This window comes from Peromyscus maniculatus, chromosome 21 (assembly GCF_049852395.1).
Source record: "Peromyscus maniculatus bairdii isolate BWxNUB_F1_BW_parent chromosome 21, HU_Pman_BW_mat_3.1, whole genome shotgun sequence".
NCBI lineage: Eukaryota > Metazoa > Chordata > Mammalia > Rodentia > Cricetidae > Peromyscus > Peromyscus maniculatus.
The window spans coordinates 11302182-11319653 of NC_134872.1; the positions used below are offsets into that span (position 1 = coordinate 11302182).

At 52.1% G+C, this 17472-nt stretch overlaps 1 protein-coding gene across 1 annotated transcript in view; it reads right to left on the minus strand.

Moving 5' to 3' along the window:
• Itgb2 (integrin subunit beta 2) overlaps positions 1 to 14510 on the minus strand; it is a 33691-nt gene extending 19181 nt beyond the window's left edge. The window contains exons 1-4 of the mRNA XM_006989395.4: positions 14326 to 14510; positions 4347 to 4407; positions 3939 to 4027; positions 255 to 435 (exon numbers count right to left, since the gene is read on the minus strand). Of these exons, the coding sequence (XP_006989457.3) occupies positions 255 to 435; positions 3939 to 4027; positions 4347 to 4404 (328 nt within the window). The 5' untranslated portion in view covers positions 4405 to 4407; positions 14326 to 14510. The remainder of the gene's footprint in view (positions 1 to 254; positions 436 to 3938; positions 4028 to 4346; positions 4408 to 14325) is intronic.
• Between the last annotated feature and the right edge of the window lie 2962 nt (positions 14511 to 17472).

Sequence of the window (17472 nt, forward strand, 5' to 3'; positions counted from 1 at the left end):
TTTTCTCTGTTCACCCTTCGGGTCCTAGGGAATTGAACTCGGGTCACCAGGCTCGGTGGCAAGCAGTTTCACCCACCCAGCCCTTTCACTAGTCCCCGGAGCTCAGACTTGGGTGATGAGAAGTTCATCACCCGGCCCAGTTCACTATCCAACCCAGAGACACACGCCCTCTGTCAGCCCTGATCGGCAGCCCAGGGTGAGTTTCTAGGCGCATTGCGTACCCGGCCCATTCCAGCCAGCGAGTCCAGACCTACCTGGTCGCAAGTAAAGCGTCACTTTCTGCGGAGATAGCTGCTTCCGGTCCCCTGGCTGGTCATACTGAGGTTCAGCAAGGCTACTGGGTTCCATTATGTCATCGGCCGGACAGCCCTTCAGCAGCAGTTGTGCCCGCGTGTCGCAGCGCAAGGAGTCAGGCTCCCCTCGCTCGGTGAAGTTCTAGCGGAGGGGTCGGGCAGAAAGGCACGGCACTGAGACAGTGGGATCCAGCCCTGTTTCCTCCTTACCTGCCCTTGAAGCTTCAGTTAGAGACCCCTGTGGGATGGGGCAGTCATCTAGGACAAACCAGACTCCCAGACAGCCTAGGTCTCCCTGACAGCTCCAAGTCTCCCTGAGAGCCCCGGGTCACTAGGAGCATAGACTATGGACTTTCCTCTATCTTTTGAGCATTAACTCCATCAGCAAAGATGTGGGGTTCTCTACCCCCAGCCCAAATGCTGATCAGCAGCCTCAAGCTCAAATACTGGCCAGAACCCCTCCAGCCCTACTTCCCCAGGACCTTTGCCCAGGGAGCTGCTGACTCCCAAGGGAATGTAGGTGGTCTCTTTGAACCACAGCCCTTGCTAAGACTCAGCGCAGAACTCAGGGTCAAGCTTCTCCCTGTTCGTAGGGAAATGAGTTGGTGAGGGGAGTGGAAAGCCTGGGGCCCCTTCATCCTGACCAATGTGTCCCTTCAGAAGCCCCCTGGATTTGACATGGAAGTATTTGGTTGTTCTTGGTCCCGAACTGGAGCCTGTTGCGTCCAAAGTAGGTCTGGCTCAGCTGCAAAGTACCAAAAAGCGCAGGGACTGTCTGTTTACCCACAGACAGTAAAGTCAGAAGAACAGCTCAGAAATGCAGTAGACACCACCTCCCGAGGGCCTCTGCTCTGTCTTGTTTTCAGAGCCGCATCTTAAGTCCTCAAAAAACACAGACCGGCCGGGCGGTGGTGGCACACGCCTTTAATCCCAGCACTCGGGAGGCAGAGCCAGGCGGATCTCTGTGAGTTCGAGGCCAGCCTGGACTACCAAGTGAGTTCCAGGAAAAGGTGCAAAGCTACACAGAGAAACCCTGTCTCAAAAAAACAAACAAACAAAACAAACAAACAAACAAACAAAAAACCACACCACAGACCATCAGCAGGACTATAGAGAAGAGAAGCCAATGTTTAATCATGTAGGACAAGCGGCCTGACGATTCATTTCAGATGCGTAAAATGGTTCAACATGGAGAAAAGAAAGCCAGTCCCAACGAGAATGGCTTGTCCAGGGATGGTACCACAGCCCTCAGTCACAGGATAGTGGCTATAACACCAAGCCTCTCTGTTCTGGAGCTTTGCCTATGACAGATTGCTGGAGACAGAAGTCAAAAACCTTGTGGGATGGAGGAGGTGCAGGAAGTTGCAGGGAATGCTGGGAGCCACTTCTCATGAAGGCCCAGGAGTCTTGGGCCAGGGGAGGGGAGGCCTGCTGGGGATGCTGTGAATGTGTTGCTCTGATTGATGGATAAATAAAACGTTGATTGGCCAGTAGCCAGGCAGGAAGTGTAGTGTAGGCGGGATAAGGAGAGAGGGGAATTCTGGGAGGTGGAAGGCTGAGTCAGGAGACGCTGCCAGCTGCCTCTGCCATGAGTAGCAAGAACGTAAGACACCAAGCCACGTGGCAAGGTATAGATTTATAGAAATGGGTTAATTTAAGATATCTAGATAGCAAGAAGCCTGAGCCAGTTTAAATAATATAAACGGCTGTGTGTTTATTTGGGTCTGAGTGGCTGCGGATCTGAGCAGGACTGGAGAAAACTCCAGCTACAGGAGGCCAGAGAAGAGTTAGCACAGCAGCTCAGTCCAGAGTATGAAAGGTCTCAGACCAAGACAAAAATGACAAAAGAGAAAAAGTCACATGAATGACACCCAGAGAAGCTTAGAGGGGCCCAGTGGCCTGACACGGACAAGTTGAACATCAAACTGGGAAAATAATAGTCATAAACTACGAACAGAATAAAGACCTGCAGCTCCATCAGTGGGTCGGGGCTGGGGAGAGAGAGAAGAGAGAACCGTTTTTACAGCCACTACAGTGGTGACGGAGCTTGCCTGAGTCTCCAGTGGACAGACTGCAAGGTCACCGACTTAGCTGAGTGGGGACAGAATCCTAGCAACCTGATAGTACCTCGCAGATGAGCCTGTCATTCACTGTGAGGGGACACAGGAGGTGAGGAGGAACCTGGCAGGTGCCACCTCAGCAAACATCATTAGTGCAGGGACGAAGGCCACACTTGTGAGGGCACCACGTGTGCCTCATGCAGGGCACAAAGGATGAATCACTGTCTGGTGTCCCCCGGTGTACGCTGGAGTTGAATCAGAGGACATGCCTGGCTGGAAGCGCCAAGGGACATTCTACACTGGTGGCTCCACTCATCCTTAAATAACAAGGATGTGAAGATGGAGAAAGCTGGGAATGTTCTGGATATAAGGGAAGCAAAATGACACCCTGTGTGTCCTCAGATTACAACAGCCAGGGAAAATGTGAAAATCTGGCAAGATTTGCCCGCGGTCTGCCCATAGGGTTGACAGTAAATCTCCCGAGTTTGACAACAGGATCAAATATGGACGTGCACACGTGACGGTTAGTGTTGATTATCCACCTGACAGGATCTGGAATCTCCCAACAGGCAAGGCTCCAGGCAGACTGTGAGGGGCTGTGTTGACTAGGTTCTTTGATGTGGGAAGACCTGCCCAGTGTGGGTGGCACTATTTTCATTTGCCTGTCCATTTATATGTGTATTATTCTTTGAGAAATGTTTATCTGCTCATTTTAAATAGGCTCATTCGTTTTTTAATACTCAATTATTGTTAAGCATACATTATACATTTGCACATTATGAATATAATAGGTTTGGGTCCTGGACCGAAGAGAAATGAGGAAGGGGGTTGAACATGGACATTCACCACTCTGCTTCCTGACTGGATGTGATATGACTAGCTGCCCCACACCCACACCGCCATGACTTCCCCACCATGGCAGACTGTAATCTTTACCTGTGAGCTAAAACAAAGCCTTCCTTTCTGAAGTGGCTTTTGTCAGGGTGGTTTTTTTTTTGTTTTTTTTTTTTTTTTTTTACAACAGAAGAGTAACTAAGACAGTCCATTTTTGTAAAAACACTCAGTGGTTTGGATACAGGAGTCACCTCATTCTTAAAGACCTATGAAGGAAGAAGGGGCTGCCTCTGTAGCTTCCACCAGACAGGATCAGGCAACTGAGGAGAAAGAGTGATGTGTGCATTTCCCTGTGGGGTCAGCAGCTTAGGGACCCTGGGAGAAGGGTATGATAAAGGTTTAGTCCCATGGGAGGAGCTCTCTATAGGAGGGGGCCAGCTGGACTGAGGGACTGTCATTCAAGGATGAGAAATATCCGCCATGCCTGACTGTGGGCCTTCACCTCCTCCTGCTCTTGATTCATATTGTGAAGCTGGACTGTCCCGCCCTATGTACCTGGGGTCAGCTTGGGTTACCATGGTACATTCATCTCCCTTCTAGAGGATTCTCTATGAATCCTCTAGATGAGTCATTTCTGCTATGTCCTAAGGAGATCATTCTAGTGCCTTTGGCTTCAGAGAAGTAGAGATCCCTACCCAGGAAGATAGAAAAGGCAGCTTAGACTCTGTCAGGTGACCCACGCAGCTCTTACCAGCTTCTGGCACCACGCGCAGCCAGGCCCCGACTGGATACAGTCCCGGCAATTGCTCACTTTGTACTTGGTGCACTCCTGGGACGTGGCTGGGGAGACAGACAGGCTGGATGAGGGCCCGGCACCCATGCTGGCTGCCCTCAAGAGTAAGTGGGGGTGGGCAAAGGCAGACGAGGCTCTGGGGAGGGTGCAGGCTAGTGTCTACAGCCTTATGTGGTCTGGGAAGGGCTCTGAGTCACCCCAGTGGGATTCAGGGCAGTACTCTGGAGGACCCAAACCGTCCATGCCTGAGACTTACTCCTAGAGGACGGTCCTTCCTCAGCCACCTGGAAATTTATGCCCAAGGGGACATGAGGTGGGCCTGCTGTGTGGGAAGGTCATGTGCAGGGACAACTCCACAGAACTCACCGGATCCCAGGAAGAGCAGCCCAGCTAGAGCAAGCAGCAGTGAGTGTGGGCCCAGCATGTCCTGTGGAGAGAAAGGATAGGTGACTTCAGGCTGATCACCCGAGGACCTCCTTCTTACTGGTCTCCTGTTCTGCTGCCACAGGGTATGGGAACCAGGCAGGGTCAGCACAGCTGTCACTCAAAGTCCACAGGGGAAGAGGCCACTCAGCCACCGCTGGGAAGGATGTGGGGGCCTGAATATTGGCTCAGGTGGCCAGGTACCTGGAAGAGCAGCCAGGCAGCCAGCCTCTGTGGGGATACCACAGGCATGCGTGCACATGTGTGTGCACATATGTACCTGCGCGCGCGCGCACGCACACACACACACACACACACACACACACACACATGCAGGGGGGAGGGAGGGAGGGAGGAGGAGGAGAAGAAGAGAGAGATGCATGCCACACAGGCAGCCCCATCCCCACCCCACAAGTGCAGTGTCTCACACTGCCCAGGGCAGGGCTGTAACACCTGTGTACCCCAAGTGAGCTTGGACCACAGACCTGGTTGACCCAGAGAGCAGAGCTGGGCCCAGGTAGAGCCATGAACTTGGAGTGCTTGTGGGGCAGGACTGAACTGGCTCACAGGGAGAGACTGCCTGTCTCTGGTTGTCTCAGGCAGTCCTTGGAGCCTTGACTCTATTCTTGCTCTGGAGGAGATGGAGCTGGGGACCCTGTTGGAATCTCTGTCCCGGGCAGGAGAGAATAGGCTTCACAGAGCTCATTCACAGACTGGACTACCCTACTGCTGGCCACCTGCTGCCATGTTTCCAGAACCATGGCACCCTGTCCTGCCTATAATCAATGACACTGATGGCCTTGAAATACTAAGGGAGCTAGCTGGGGACTTGGCATGCTGAGAGCCTGGGATATGACTTCCTTCCTTACAGCTGGGCACTGGCAGGACTGTCCTTATCCTAGAACCTAACTGCCACCCTCCTTCCCCTAGAAGTACCCAGAGAAGTCAGGACTCAGCCTGTGGGACCTGTGATGCTCTGAGTACGGTGGCCCCTGGGTCTGACTTCCTAAGACATGAGAATCTGTGGCAGGCAGGCTGGAAGAGATACATGCACCAGGGCCCATGTTGTCAGAAACAAAAATCAACATGTCTCCCTAAGCTATGACCAGCTCCTCTACAGGGCAAGGCTAAAGCCACTGAGGCGCCCCAGTGAGGGTGGGGGCAGGGTTGCCAGGTCACTGCTTTGAAGATGGCTCTTAGTGCCTCGTATGGCCTCAGAGTACTGGGCACACCGGCTTGTGGACCTTGATATCACCATCGTTCCCTGAAGCCCGGCATCCATGCTGAGATCTGTGGTAGTTATGAAACCCTCAGGCCACTCCATTTGGGGGCCCTGTGGGTACAGGCCCCGTGTGGCCCCATTTCTGACCCTTCTAAAAGTGACCTGTGACCTCAGAAAGATTATCTTCAGGGCCCAGAGTTGTTAAATGAAGCCTGCCCTTCCCCGCTTAAGGAAAAGCAAGACTTACGCCCTGGCTTTCTGGGTTTAGCAAGGCAGGGAAGGGACTCCAAGCTCCACGGGATCCATCTCAGCTCTGAATGTTTCTGTGTCTCCTGGTCCCGGGGCACCCAGCTCAAGCCGAGGCAGCTGTATTTATTCTTGCTTCTGCACCCTCAACCCCGAGTTCCTTGAACGTTGCTAGGGGAGACACACATGTGTCCACCAACTCCCTTGGCTAACCTGGGGCCTGGCATGTGTCCCTGAGATCTGCATACAGGCACTGCAATCTGGTCAGCCTCAGGAAAGCCCCCTTTCTGAGGCCAGGGCTGCTGTGGGTGGAGAGCGGGGAGAGTCCTTCCAGGGCACAGGCATGGTACTTTGGGGAGAGGCCCCCACAGATATCACCCCCAGACAGCCACGGCAGTCTGTATTCAAACTTAGTTCTCCAAATGGGGGGAAACGGAAGCTCAAAGCCGGAGCAGGATACAGGGCTGAGCGTCTCATTATACCTATGTGCATGCATGTGCACGCACACGTAATCTCTCTCTCTCTCTCTCTCTCTCTCTCTCTCTCTCTCTCTCTCTCTCTCTCTCACACACACACACACACACACACACACACACACACACACACACACACACACACACACAGTGTTCAACTTGGATACAGGACCAACCCACAGACCACACTGCCCTGCCCTGACCTTGGACACAGGAAGTGGGTGGTGGCCAGGGCAGCCACCTCCTGTTTTTGTTCCGGGTGCAGAACTGAGAGCTGTTGAGAGGAGCCATCTGATGCCCCACAGAGAACTCCAGACAGCGACAGTGGTGTGAGCTTGGAAGGTAGCTGAATGAAGGCCAAGCTCTGGGAGGTGAGCAGAGCCTGGGACTGGGCTCCTGCCCTCCTCTGTGTGGGTATCAGCACAGGGTATCAGCTAGCCCTGCCTGGCTAGCTCACTGGTCTTTAGTGAGACCAGCATCTTAGAAACCTGAAAGAGCAAGGCCTGTCTAGTTCTTTCTGCCTCCGTTTCCTTTGTAGAACTGGGGCAGATCACGGGTGTTGAGGGCTAGGCCTGTCCAAGGCTTTCCCTGAAGCCCTGATGTACGGAGAAGGAACACAGCTCCCTGTTAAAACCTAGACTATGTAGCAAGGCTGGTAACGGCCTGGGGCCAGGGCCTGGAGGGAGCTGCGCCTTCATCCCAAGAACTCAACTGTCCCACCTCCTAAGGGTCTGTGGTTATTATTCCCAAGGCCGCCTGTGTGCTCAGTCTCGGACATCCTGGAAATAGTCCATGTTCCCCTTGGGTGGCTTGCTTGATTAGCTTCTTATGACTTAGTCCCATTATATGGTAGTTTGTTTTATTGGCTGACACTGTCCCTCTTCGCCCCTAAAAACTGTATATAAGATGCTGCACTTCTTAATAAACTTACTTGGCATAAGTCATCAGCTTGTGCAAGACCTCCTGATCCCAGCTTTCCTCCCTTCCTTATTTTCTCATCCCCTAGGCCTCCCTTCTCAGGACCCTGTCACTAAAGAGCAATAGGCTGGCCCAGGTCATGTGGGGCCTGCCCTGGGATAGACAGGTTTGAACGTTGATTCTCGGTGTGTGGTACTTTTAGTGCCTAGCATGGCTGGTCCCTCCACTCAGTCTGGCAGCCAGCAAATGGGGAGGCCCCGGTCACCGTAGCTGCCAGCCCCCTGGCACTGTACCACCAATCCAGGCAGGACAAGCGTAAGAGTGACTGGAGGTGGAAGACCTCCCCATGGTTAGCTAACAGCCCTGCGGAGGTCTCTTCTAGCACCCGAGCTTCATTGGAGCATCTTAGATCTTCCGGCAGGTACCCTCACCAAGTCATGAGGTGCAACCTTATGCAGAGGCTCCTGAGGAAGCCCTACCCCATTTATCTGTGAGAACTCTGTGAGAACATCAGAGCCACCCTCGATCTCCACCCTCTGCTAGGCAAGTGCTAGCCCAGCCCAGGAAGTGGTGAAGACCGGCAGGCCCCTCACACTGTGAGGCCTGGGTTGTCCTTCCCTGAAGATCCCCTTGGGGACGATGGGATCACAGGAAGGAGTGAATAAAGCCTTTGCTATATGGTGTTTGCACCTGGGTCCTGGGATAGGAAGGTATCCCCATGAAGAATGAAATGTAGCAAAAGAGGAACAAGAAACAAAAGGCAAGTTGGGCAGGGTGTGGTGACCTGTAACTGTAATCCTAGCACTTGGGAGGAGAAGGGGAGAGGACCAGGAGTTCAAAGTCATCCTCAGCTATATAGTGAGTTTAAGGACAACTGGAGGTGCATGAAACCCTTTCCAAAGAGAGAGAGAGAGAGAGAGAGAGAGAGAGAGAGAGAGAGAGAGAGAGAGAGAGAGAGTGGGAGGTGATGTAAGAGAGTCAGTGGGGGTAGGGGGTGAGTCTTACGAGAGGTTAGTGGTAGGTGGCTTCCTGTCTTGAGTCAGAGCACATGAGGCACCTGACTGAGAGCAATGTGAGGAATCAAGCAGCCCAAGACTGGCAGAGCCCCCAGGGTAGTTTGGAGGGAGAGTAGATGGAGTCCCAGGACTGCCCCTGTCCGAGGAAAACAAAAATAAAGGCGTGTGATGATCAGAGATGATCACAGCCCAGCCTTGAACCTTGTCATCAAAAAGCCCAGTGTCAAGATGGAGTCACTTCTGCCTTTACGTGCTCCCAAAAGAAGCAGGGGTAGATGGGCTCAAGGTACTGGAACAGGGTTCTGGGATCCTGGAGCTCCGGGCAGAGGACAAGGGATGAGTGGAAACAGAGGGAGCAGCTGGCTTGAGGACAGTGGTCCAGGACTCAGAGTTCTGGGCGAACGCAGGGAACAAGGAGTGTTCTTGATCTCTTTTTGTTCCTGTGATAAAACACTTTGACCACAGGCAAATTAGGGGAGGAAAGGGTTTTTCTCAGCTTTTAAGTCACGGTCGCCAATGAGGGAAGTCAGGGCAGGAACTCAAGCAGGAACTTGAAGCAGAAACGATTGGAGGAACCATCTAATGGCTCGCCCTCCCACAGGCTTCCACTTGGCTAGCTTTCTACACAGCCCAGGATCACCTGCACAGAGAATGGTGCTGCCCACGGTGGTCTGGGCCCTCCTACATCGATTAATCATCAAGACATTTCTCCACAAACATACCCACAGGACAGTCTGATTTAGGAAGTTCCTCAATTGACTTAATGCTGTGTAAAAGTGACAAAGCTAATTAGGACAGAGGACCCACAGGAACAGATGGAGTAGCCGGGTTCCAGAATACTGCATCCGGCCAGGGTCCTAGAGCTCCGGGCAGCCTTGGAACCAAAGGCCAAAAGGGCAGAGGGAGTATCGATTGTGGAGGATACTGATCCTACGGACTCTCAGAAAACCCCCAGAACCTGCAAAGGAAATTTCGTAAGTGACTGAGAGACACGGTCACATGATGTTTACGACTGATGGAGTCCAGAGATACCGAGAGCTGCAGACTGACCAGCTAGGATGGAATCAGACTCACTTCTAAAGCCATTTAAGAACACTACAATAAGCTGGGCGTAGTGGAACAAGCTTTTAATCCCAGCACTTAGGGGACAGAAGTAGGTGGATCTCTGCAAGTTCCAGACCACCCTGATCTACATACTGAGTTCCAGGACAGCCAGAGCTACATAGTGAGACCCTATCTCAAATAAATAAATAATATAAATAAGTAAATAATATGAATGAATGAATAAATAAATAGATAGATAGATAAATAGATAAATAAATAACACTTCAATAAAAGTTCCCAAGTCAGAGGGAAATTCCAAGCATCCTTACAGGCATGTTAGTACAGGAGAAGCCTCCTGCTGTAAAGTTTCCTCTTTAACAGAATCTGAGAAGTTAATGATAAAAGGTGAGCATCTTTGAGGAGCATGGACCACGAACAGGTCATGAACAGGCAGAACACAGACACCGAGGGGCATGGGATACCCATCCAAGCATGGGCATTTCTGGAGTCGCTTTCCGATGGAAGATGGCTTTACCATTTTAACACTCATGTCTCCTGCCCTGTGGAATCTGACTCAGCAGCATCAGCATCTGGACAGCTGCTGGGGCAACTCATTCTCATAGTGAAAGTGAACAGACAGGAAAAAGGGAAAGCCGTGGACCAAAATGTCCTGTGGGTAGCATCACACCCCTGTCTTCAGATTCCTCCATATTCTGTCTATATTTTCCAACCTTATATAGTAATTGTGCACAGTGACATCCTAAAAGCTTTGGCAGACGCACTATGTGAAATTGCTTCTCAAGGTCCCAAAAGCTATCGGTCTTTCTGCCTCTACTGGCAACCTTCCCGAGGAGAGTTCTATTGTGACAGTGGGAAGATGAAAACCACGACCTCACACTGGTGTGGGAACCTGCTCATCAATCCTTCCTTTTCCATTGCCTCACTCACTCATTTACTCAGTCACTCATCCGGCAAGTAAGATTTGCTGTTCTCTTCTGGGACATGAGCTGGGGCATCTGGGCTGTTCTTGGACATTCTCGGACGTCGTCTTCCCTGTATCTTACAGTACCTGCCCTGCCCCACAACCCCCGCCTAGTGTCTGAATGTTCCAGAGCTCCCACCACTCCAAACGGCGCCACAGGACACAGTTGATGCCTTTCCCTGGGGTTGAGTCTGAGCATCCTTAGACCCTGAAGGTCAGAGAGACCCACTGCTCAGACAAGAGGTCTCTATTTCCAGAAGCTTCCAAAGTAGCAGCTTTGGGGGGCCTCAAGGTCCCTGCATTTCTCACTGGCCGGATTTGAGCATCACAGAGACCTGGCATGCCCATGTCCACACCTCTTGCCCACAGGCCATGACCTGTTGCGATGAATCACGGGTAGGGACAGGGCTATGGAAGGCCCACTGGGGTCAGGGCCAGCTCCTGGAAGTGGACAGTTGTCCTCTAGAAACAGTAATGGGTATCACATCACTCACAGTATCCCCACTGGCAGGTGGGTTAGCCTTTGTCTCTGTTAGCCTATGCCTGGCCGCGGTCTGTGGGTTTGCCCTGAGAGTCTCACACACCTAGGGCACACAGCCAGGCACAGCTGCAGGTAGAGGACATATCAGCCCCACCCTAGAGCATCCTAGACATAGGCCTAACTGCACAGGGCCACAGACAGGCCACTCCATTTCCTCCCTTCTTGATGAAAGCAAAGGATCCTGCAAGGGTGACCCTCAAGTGTCTATGTGGCTGAGCCACAACACTGGTTCCAACATGGGGCTGGTGTTGCTGGGAAGGTGTAGTGGGTAGCTGTTCCAGCTTTGACCTTGAAACACTGCCCCTAGGGTGATGGCAGGTAACTGCTACACCTGCCTATGACCTGCCCCTGGGGTGTGGCCAAGAGGGAGCCCCCCAAGACTCGAGGTGCATTTGTGCTTGGTCTCTTCTGGATACCTCGTGGTCCTGGAATCTGGATGGGAGGCCAAGCCTGAGTTCTCCACTGGATGGTACCTCATCTCTCCTGGATCCTATAACCAATCTCTATTGGCTGTAAATTATCCCAGAAATAAATCTCTCTTGATTACCAGATAAATTACGTGGAATTGCCTCATTAAATACAGCAATAGGAACGAATTTTCCGAGATTAACCTCTATGTCAATACACTCAGCTAAGTAGATTTTCCTCCTCAGGGCAGCAGGCTTCATCCTGTCAGCTGAAGGGCCTGCATCACGTTGGTTCATTTCTGTGGAGAACCCTGAGTCCTCTAGACCCTGAATTAAAGCCCAGCTTTCAGGGAGCTCCTGGGGTGATGCTGTACAACAGCATTGTGACCAGGCAATGGTGGCGCACACCTTTAATCCCAGCACTTAGGAGGCAGAGGCAGGTGGATCTCTGTGAGCTCGAGGCCAGCCTGGTTTACAAAGTGGGTTCCAGGACAGCCAGGATTGTTACACAGAGAAACCCTGTCTCAGGAAACAAAACAAAACAAAACAACAAACAAAAAACAGCATTGTGAGGCTGAGCTGTGGCTTCCTACTTGGCTGGATCCTGAAGCAGCCAGAGTGCTTCTCTACCTCTCTTTTCCCCATCATCACCAAGTGGTGGTGGGTCCCAACCTATACAGACCATCTCAGGACTGGCTGCCCTCGGTGTCGGTGTCGGTGTTCACAGGGATCCAGGGGAGACCCAGCAGAGGCCTCTTGGCTCCTTACTCCAGTCCTTGCTACCTTGATGCCAGGAGGGAGAGGAGCCCAGATGCCCTTTTCCAGGGAGGGAGGAGGCTGTCAGTGCTCACACCCAGCATGATCCAGGACCTGCATATCACCTCTTAGGGGCCAACTCTTTACCCAGGAACCACTTGCTGGATGATGATGGGGGTCCTGACCCCAGCTTCGTGTAAGGACTCTGTGCCACCAGCCTGCTCTGCTCTAGGGGAAGGTCCTGAAGAAAGGACTGGAAGGCTTTGCCTGCTCGGAGCTCAGAGTGACTTTGCCTTTATCTGTTGCTCATCCAAGGTTTCAAGCAAATCGTGTCAGGCCAGCTATGTGCGAGATCCACATGCAGAGGCAAGGCCTGAACTCCAGCCGCCAGCAGAGATACCTGCTTCATAGAGACAGCAGGGCTCAGCAGCCATCCAGCCACTTGGCACACCTGGGCCACCTGTCTTAGCTTGGCTGCCGGCTCCCCATGTTGAAGTGTCACAGAGAGCCCTCCACAGGGCCTGGAGTTCACTCAGGCACATGGGATCTGGGAACTAGCTCTCCCATTTGAGGTCCTGTTGATGCAAAAGAGAGTGGAGCCTGGACACAGCCAGCACTGGGCTGCCTGGCCGAGGGCATCTCCTGAACATCACCCAAGGGTGCCCAGCATCCAGGCAGAGGGCATCCTGAACTGGGGTGTTCTCAGAGGCTTGAGCTGTCACCTCTGGGTGACTGAGTACCCCTGGGAGCCTCGGCTGACAGAGCTTCAGGCATGACTGAGACTCATGGCCCAAGGGGGAGGGGTGCGAAGGTAGGGGCCGGCCCAGGACCTGCTCCTCCCCACAGAGCCACCCCCCACCCACACAATTAGCCCCTCCCTACAGCCCTGCCGCCTACAGAGAGCCACCTGTGCCTGAGTGACAAAGTTGGAGCTAGTGGGAGCCCCAGTTGTCCCCACCACTCCGTCCGTCCTCAGGGGAGTGAATTTTGAGTCATTGTTGATCGCGGACAGTTGGAGTTTGCAGAGCCGGGCAGCCAGCTCTCTCTCACTTCACAGAGCCCAGCAGCCTGCTCAGCCCACGCTCTTTCTACACAGAGAGCTTAGTGATTCCTCCCAAGCCCTATGTGAAAGATAGCCCTTATGTTTGTAGAACTTCCTGCAAAGGACGATTTTATGGCTCCTCCACCCCCACGGTCCCAGAGTGACTACAATTCACCCCAGCAAAACGCACACCTTTGGCAAGACTACCCACCAATTTCAACACAGAAAAACAGAACGATTGGAGAAGGGTGGAGATAGGAAATGTGGGCCCTTCCAGCCCCATCTAACCCTCGTTTTAGTGTTCATGTTACTCCTGCTTTGGGAGAGGTCCCTGGGCCTGACTCATGCTTATAGCAGATATCAATCATCACTTAACTGCTCATTCACTGCTGGGTATAGAAAAGGGTATCTGCCACCTGAGATCTAACTTCATGGAATCCACCTCACAGAGCCAGCCAGGCCCTCAGCAGCTATAACAGCCCCCTCCCCCATGTCCCCTCCCTTCCCCCACCCCCACCCCGTCTCCCAGAGACCAGTCTCCTAGGGCTGGGCCCCACAGGCATCCATCCTGCCCCTGACTGACATGTGGCCCTGTGGTCCCTAGCCCCAGGCCTGGTCACTACTGTGTGTGGGATTGTTGGGCAGAGGACTTCCTCATTGGTTAGTATGCTGTGGGCTAGGCTGGGCGTGTATAGCCCAGTTCCCAGAGACTGGCAGGGCAGCCTGAGAAGTCCTTTCCTAAAACACAAAGATCTCAAGTCCCTCCATTGTAAGGCAGACGGCACAGCAGCCATCTCCTTCCTTTCTCCTGCTTGTTGCCTTCAATCTGACAATCCTCCTCCACGACCACAGGCACCTACTTCCATCTCTGGTGGGTGGGTGACAGACAGCACATGTCCCCTTACTCCCCACAGCATGCATCCCTCCTGACACTGCTGCCCTTCCTCGGCCCCAGGCATCCAGGCACCATCACAGAGAGCGGATCAACACCGTCCTCTGCCTGCTGACCCACACCCAGTTACAGAAGTTACCAGGACGTCTGTGACTCCGCCCGAGGGTGGCACCAAACCTCCCTTCAATGGACATCAGTCAGGAGGGTCTGGATACCCAGACGCCACACGTGAAAGGTCTCGAGACCCTTTCCTGCTAGATAGCCCAAGCGAGGGACCCGGAAAGGTTCTAAGGCTGGGGAAACAAAGAGAAATTCCACAGCAAGAGCCCAGCTCCGAGGGGTTGCCTGTAAAAGCTGCCTGAACACAGGGGCCCTGCACTCACCCCTCTTGGTTCCCGGAGGCCTCCACTCAGAGAATCCGGCTGGCTGGCGATGTCTTTGCCTGCTCCTTGCCAGCTGGCTCTGCGGTGGTGTCTAGAGAACACAGCCACTGAGGCCCCAGCCTGATGCTTCCTGTTGTATGTCAGCAGCGAGGAGGAAGTAGAGCGACGCACGGCTCCTTGGCCCACATGTGGGTTTCACCCCAGAGCCTTTGCATGTGGGATGTTAGAGAAGAGACACCGAGAGGGTGGGACCAGCAGGTGATGGCAAGAGAGGAGGGGCCACTGTTGGAGGCAGCAGTCATCGGTGGCGTGGAGGGGCTCTCTAGCATGTCATGAAGAGGTCGGGATTCAGGGTCCAGCCAGCAGGGGCTGATTGCATAGGTTCTCATTCTGAGAGAGGGACCCAGCCCCAAGTGAACAGGCTGAGGCGGTACGCCCCTCAAGGAAGCAGGTGAGCATGGGAGGAAGGAGGCTGGGGACAGGTTCCTAGGCAGAAAAATGGGGCACAGAGGGATGTGCAGAGACTCAATCACAAGGTCCAGGGTGGGCAAAACCCCACATGACAACTTGCAAGACTAGAGGGGGCAGAAAGAGAGACACAGAGTGGAACCTTTTAACCTAAGATTTGAGATGTCAGCCATGTTGAGAAATCGTTAAGTGGTGGTGTTTTGTGGTTACTTCTCACTGCCTCTGTCTTTAGAGTCACAAGCTGAAATGTTTGCAGATGGCGTGATGCAATGTTTCAGATTTTCTCCCATGTAATTGGGGTGGGGGTGGGAGATCGGTGTGAACACCAGACTGGCGCTGAGTTGACCACAGTAAAGGGGCGGCAGCTGAAGACCTAGGCGCTCATATACTGCTTTTTTCTGCCTGTGATATGTTTGGTAGAAATTTTAAAGACGCATTTACAAGAGGATGAAGCTGTTGAATGGGGGACGGTTTCAGCTTTGCAGAATGTCCTGGGGATGATGGCTGTGAGGGTTACTAGAAGATGAAGTTGACACCCCTGAACTTGTATGTTTTCTCACAGCTGAGAGGATGTACGAAAGATGCTATCAGATAAACTGTTAAAAGAACAGCGTTGGAGAGCAGGTATCACGGTTCACACTCATAGTACCAGCGTTTAGGAGGCTGGGGCAGAAGGACTGCTGTGAGTTCAAGACCAGTCAGGCAATACTGTGAGATCTTATCTCAAAAAGGATTGAAGACTAAAAATAAAGAGAGAAAAATCTACCTATACTTATAGAAAATACTAACAAACACCACCCAGAAATATCAGAAAGGCCTAATCCAGAGGTCAGAGAGACAGAGGGTAGAGCTTGCGGCACAAGGATGAAGACCTGAGTTCGGATCCCCAGAAGCCACGTGTAAAGCTGGGTGTGGCTGTGTGCATCTCTAACTCTAGAGCTGGGGATGTAAATAATAGGATCTTTTTTTTTGTTTTGCTTTGTTTTGTGTTTTTGAGACAGGGTTTCTCTGTGGGACTGTCCTGGAACTTGCTTTGCAGACCAATCTGGCCTTGAACTCACTGAGATCCACCTGCTTCTGCCTCCCAAGTGCTGGCTTTAAAGGAGTGGGCCACCACCGCCCAGCCAACAACGGAGAGCCATTGAAGAGGACTCCAGATACCGACCTCTGGCTTCCACAGGAGCGTGCATGCGGGAGCATGCTCTCTCACAAACAGACAAACATGGACACGCTTCACACCACACACAGAGATCTGAGAGCTTTCGAAATGCACAACACAAAAGCTGACACCTGAGCAAACGGATGCAGCCACAGACCTGCCGCCGGCGTCCTCAGCGTGGTGTCAGTGGGCCGTTCTCATCACGGGAACCAAACACCTGACAAGGAGAAATGGAAGGGAGGGAGGAGGGATCATTCTGACTCACAGGGGATACAGCCATCCTGGTGGGGAAGGCCTGGGGGCCGGACAGGCTCCTGTCTGCGGCCTGTGCGGGGGTGGGGGGGTGGGGGTGAGAGCAGAGCACTTGTAGATCAGAAAGTGAAGGGGAATGCCGCCGTGCTCAGTAGGAGCTCAACTTTCCCTTGCTTAAAAAAAGGGGGGGGGGCTTATTTTTATTTTATCTTATGATTAAAATTTATTTCATTTTATTTTAAATTTTATTTATTATTTATTTATTTTGCTGTTTGTTTTGAGACAAGATCTATCTATTCAGCCCTGACTGTCCTGGAACTCTCTGTGTAGACCAGGCTGGCCCCAAACTCACAGAGATCCCCCTGCCTCCACCTCCAGAATGCTGGGATTAAAGGTGTGCTCCACCATTCCCAGTCTTTTTTTTTTTTTTTAAATGTGCTTGTGTAGATGTCTGTGTGTGAGTGTACCTGGCGGTCAGAAGGTGTTGGATCCTACCCCAGCCCATGGGATGGTACTGCCCACCTTCAAGACAGGTTTTCAGTCAATCCTCTCTAGAAATACCTTGACAGAAATACCCAAAGAACTGTCTCCAGGCATTTCTTAATCCTATCTAGATGATACCAAAATTAACCATCGTAAGTGTGACTCAGAAACAGACAGGCCAAATAGAATGGCAATTGTGCAGTGAAATATCTGAAGGGATATTCTCTCTAACTTACTCACAATAATGTTAAAACATTTGGAATCACTTACTGAGCCACAAAGCAAGTCTCAATGTAGTCCAAGACACAGAACTATCGAGGAAGTCAAAGTTAACTACCAAGGAAGAATATGAAAGGAAAAGCCCAGAACCCTGCCAAGCTGGAGAGTAATCCAACAAAGTGAGAAACACAGCACACCTACAGGATGGACTAATAATGGATTATAACACTGGTCACATGGTGCATCCCAAAACTGTAAGGGGCCCGGGAGAGGGCTCAGCGGTTAAGAGCTCTGTCTCTTGCAGAGGACTGGAGTTTGATTCTCAACACCCACACCAGGCAGCTCACAAACAGGGCATCTAAGGACCTTCTCTGGCTTCCTGGAGCACATGCACACTTGTGTACATATGCATACACAAGACTCAGAAAAATAAATCTTTTCCAAAAAAGCACAGTGATGAGAATCTTCTCAAAGGCAAGTTTCACAGCAAATAGGAGAAACACATCCACTTTAACTCTATGCAAATGACCTGATCATGTTACTTGAAAGGAAGTGTACAAATAGCC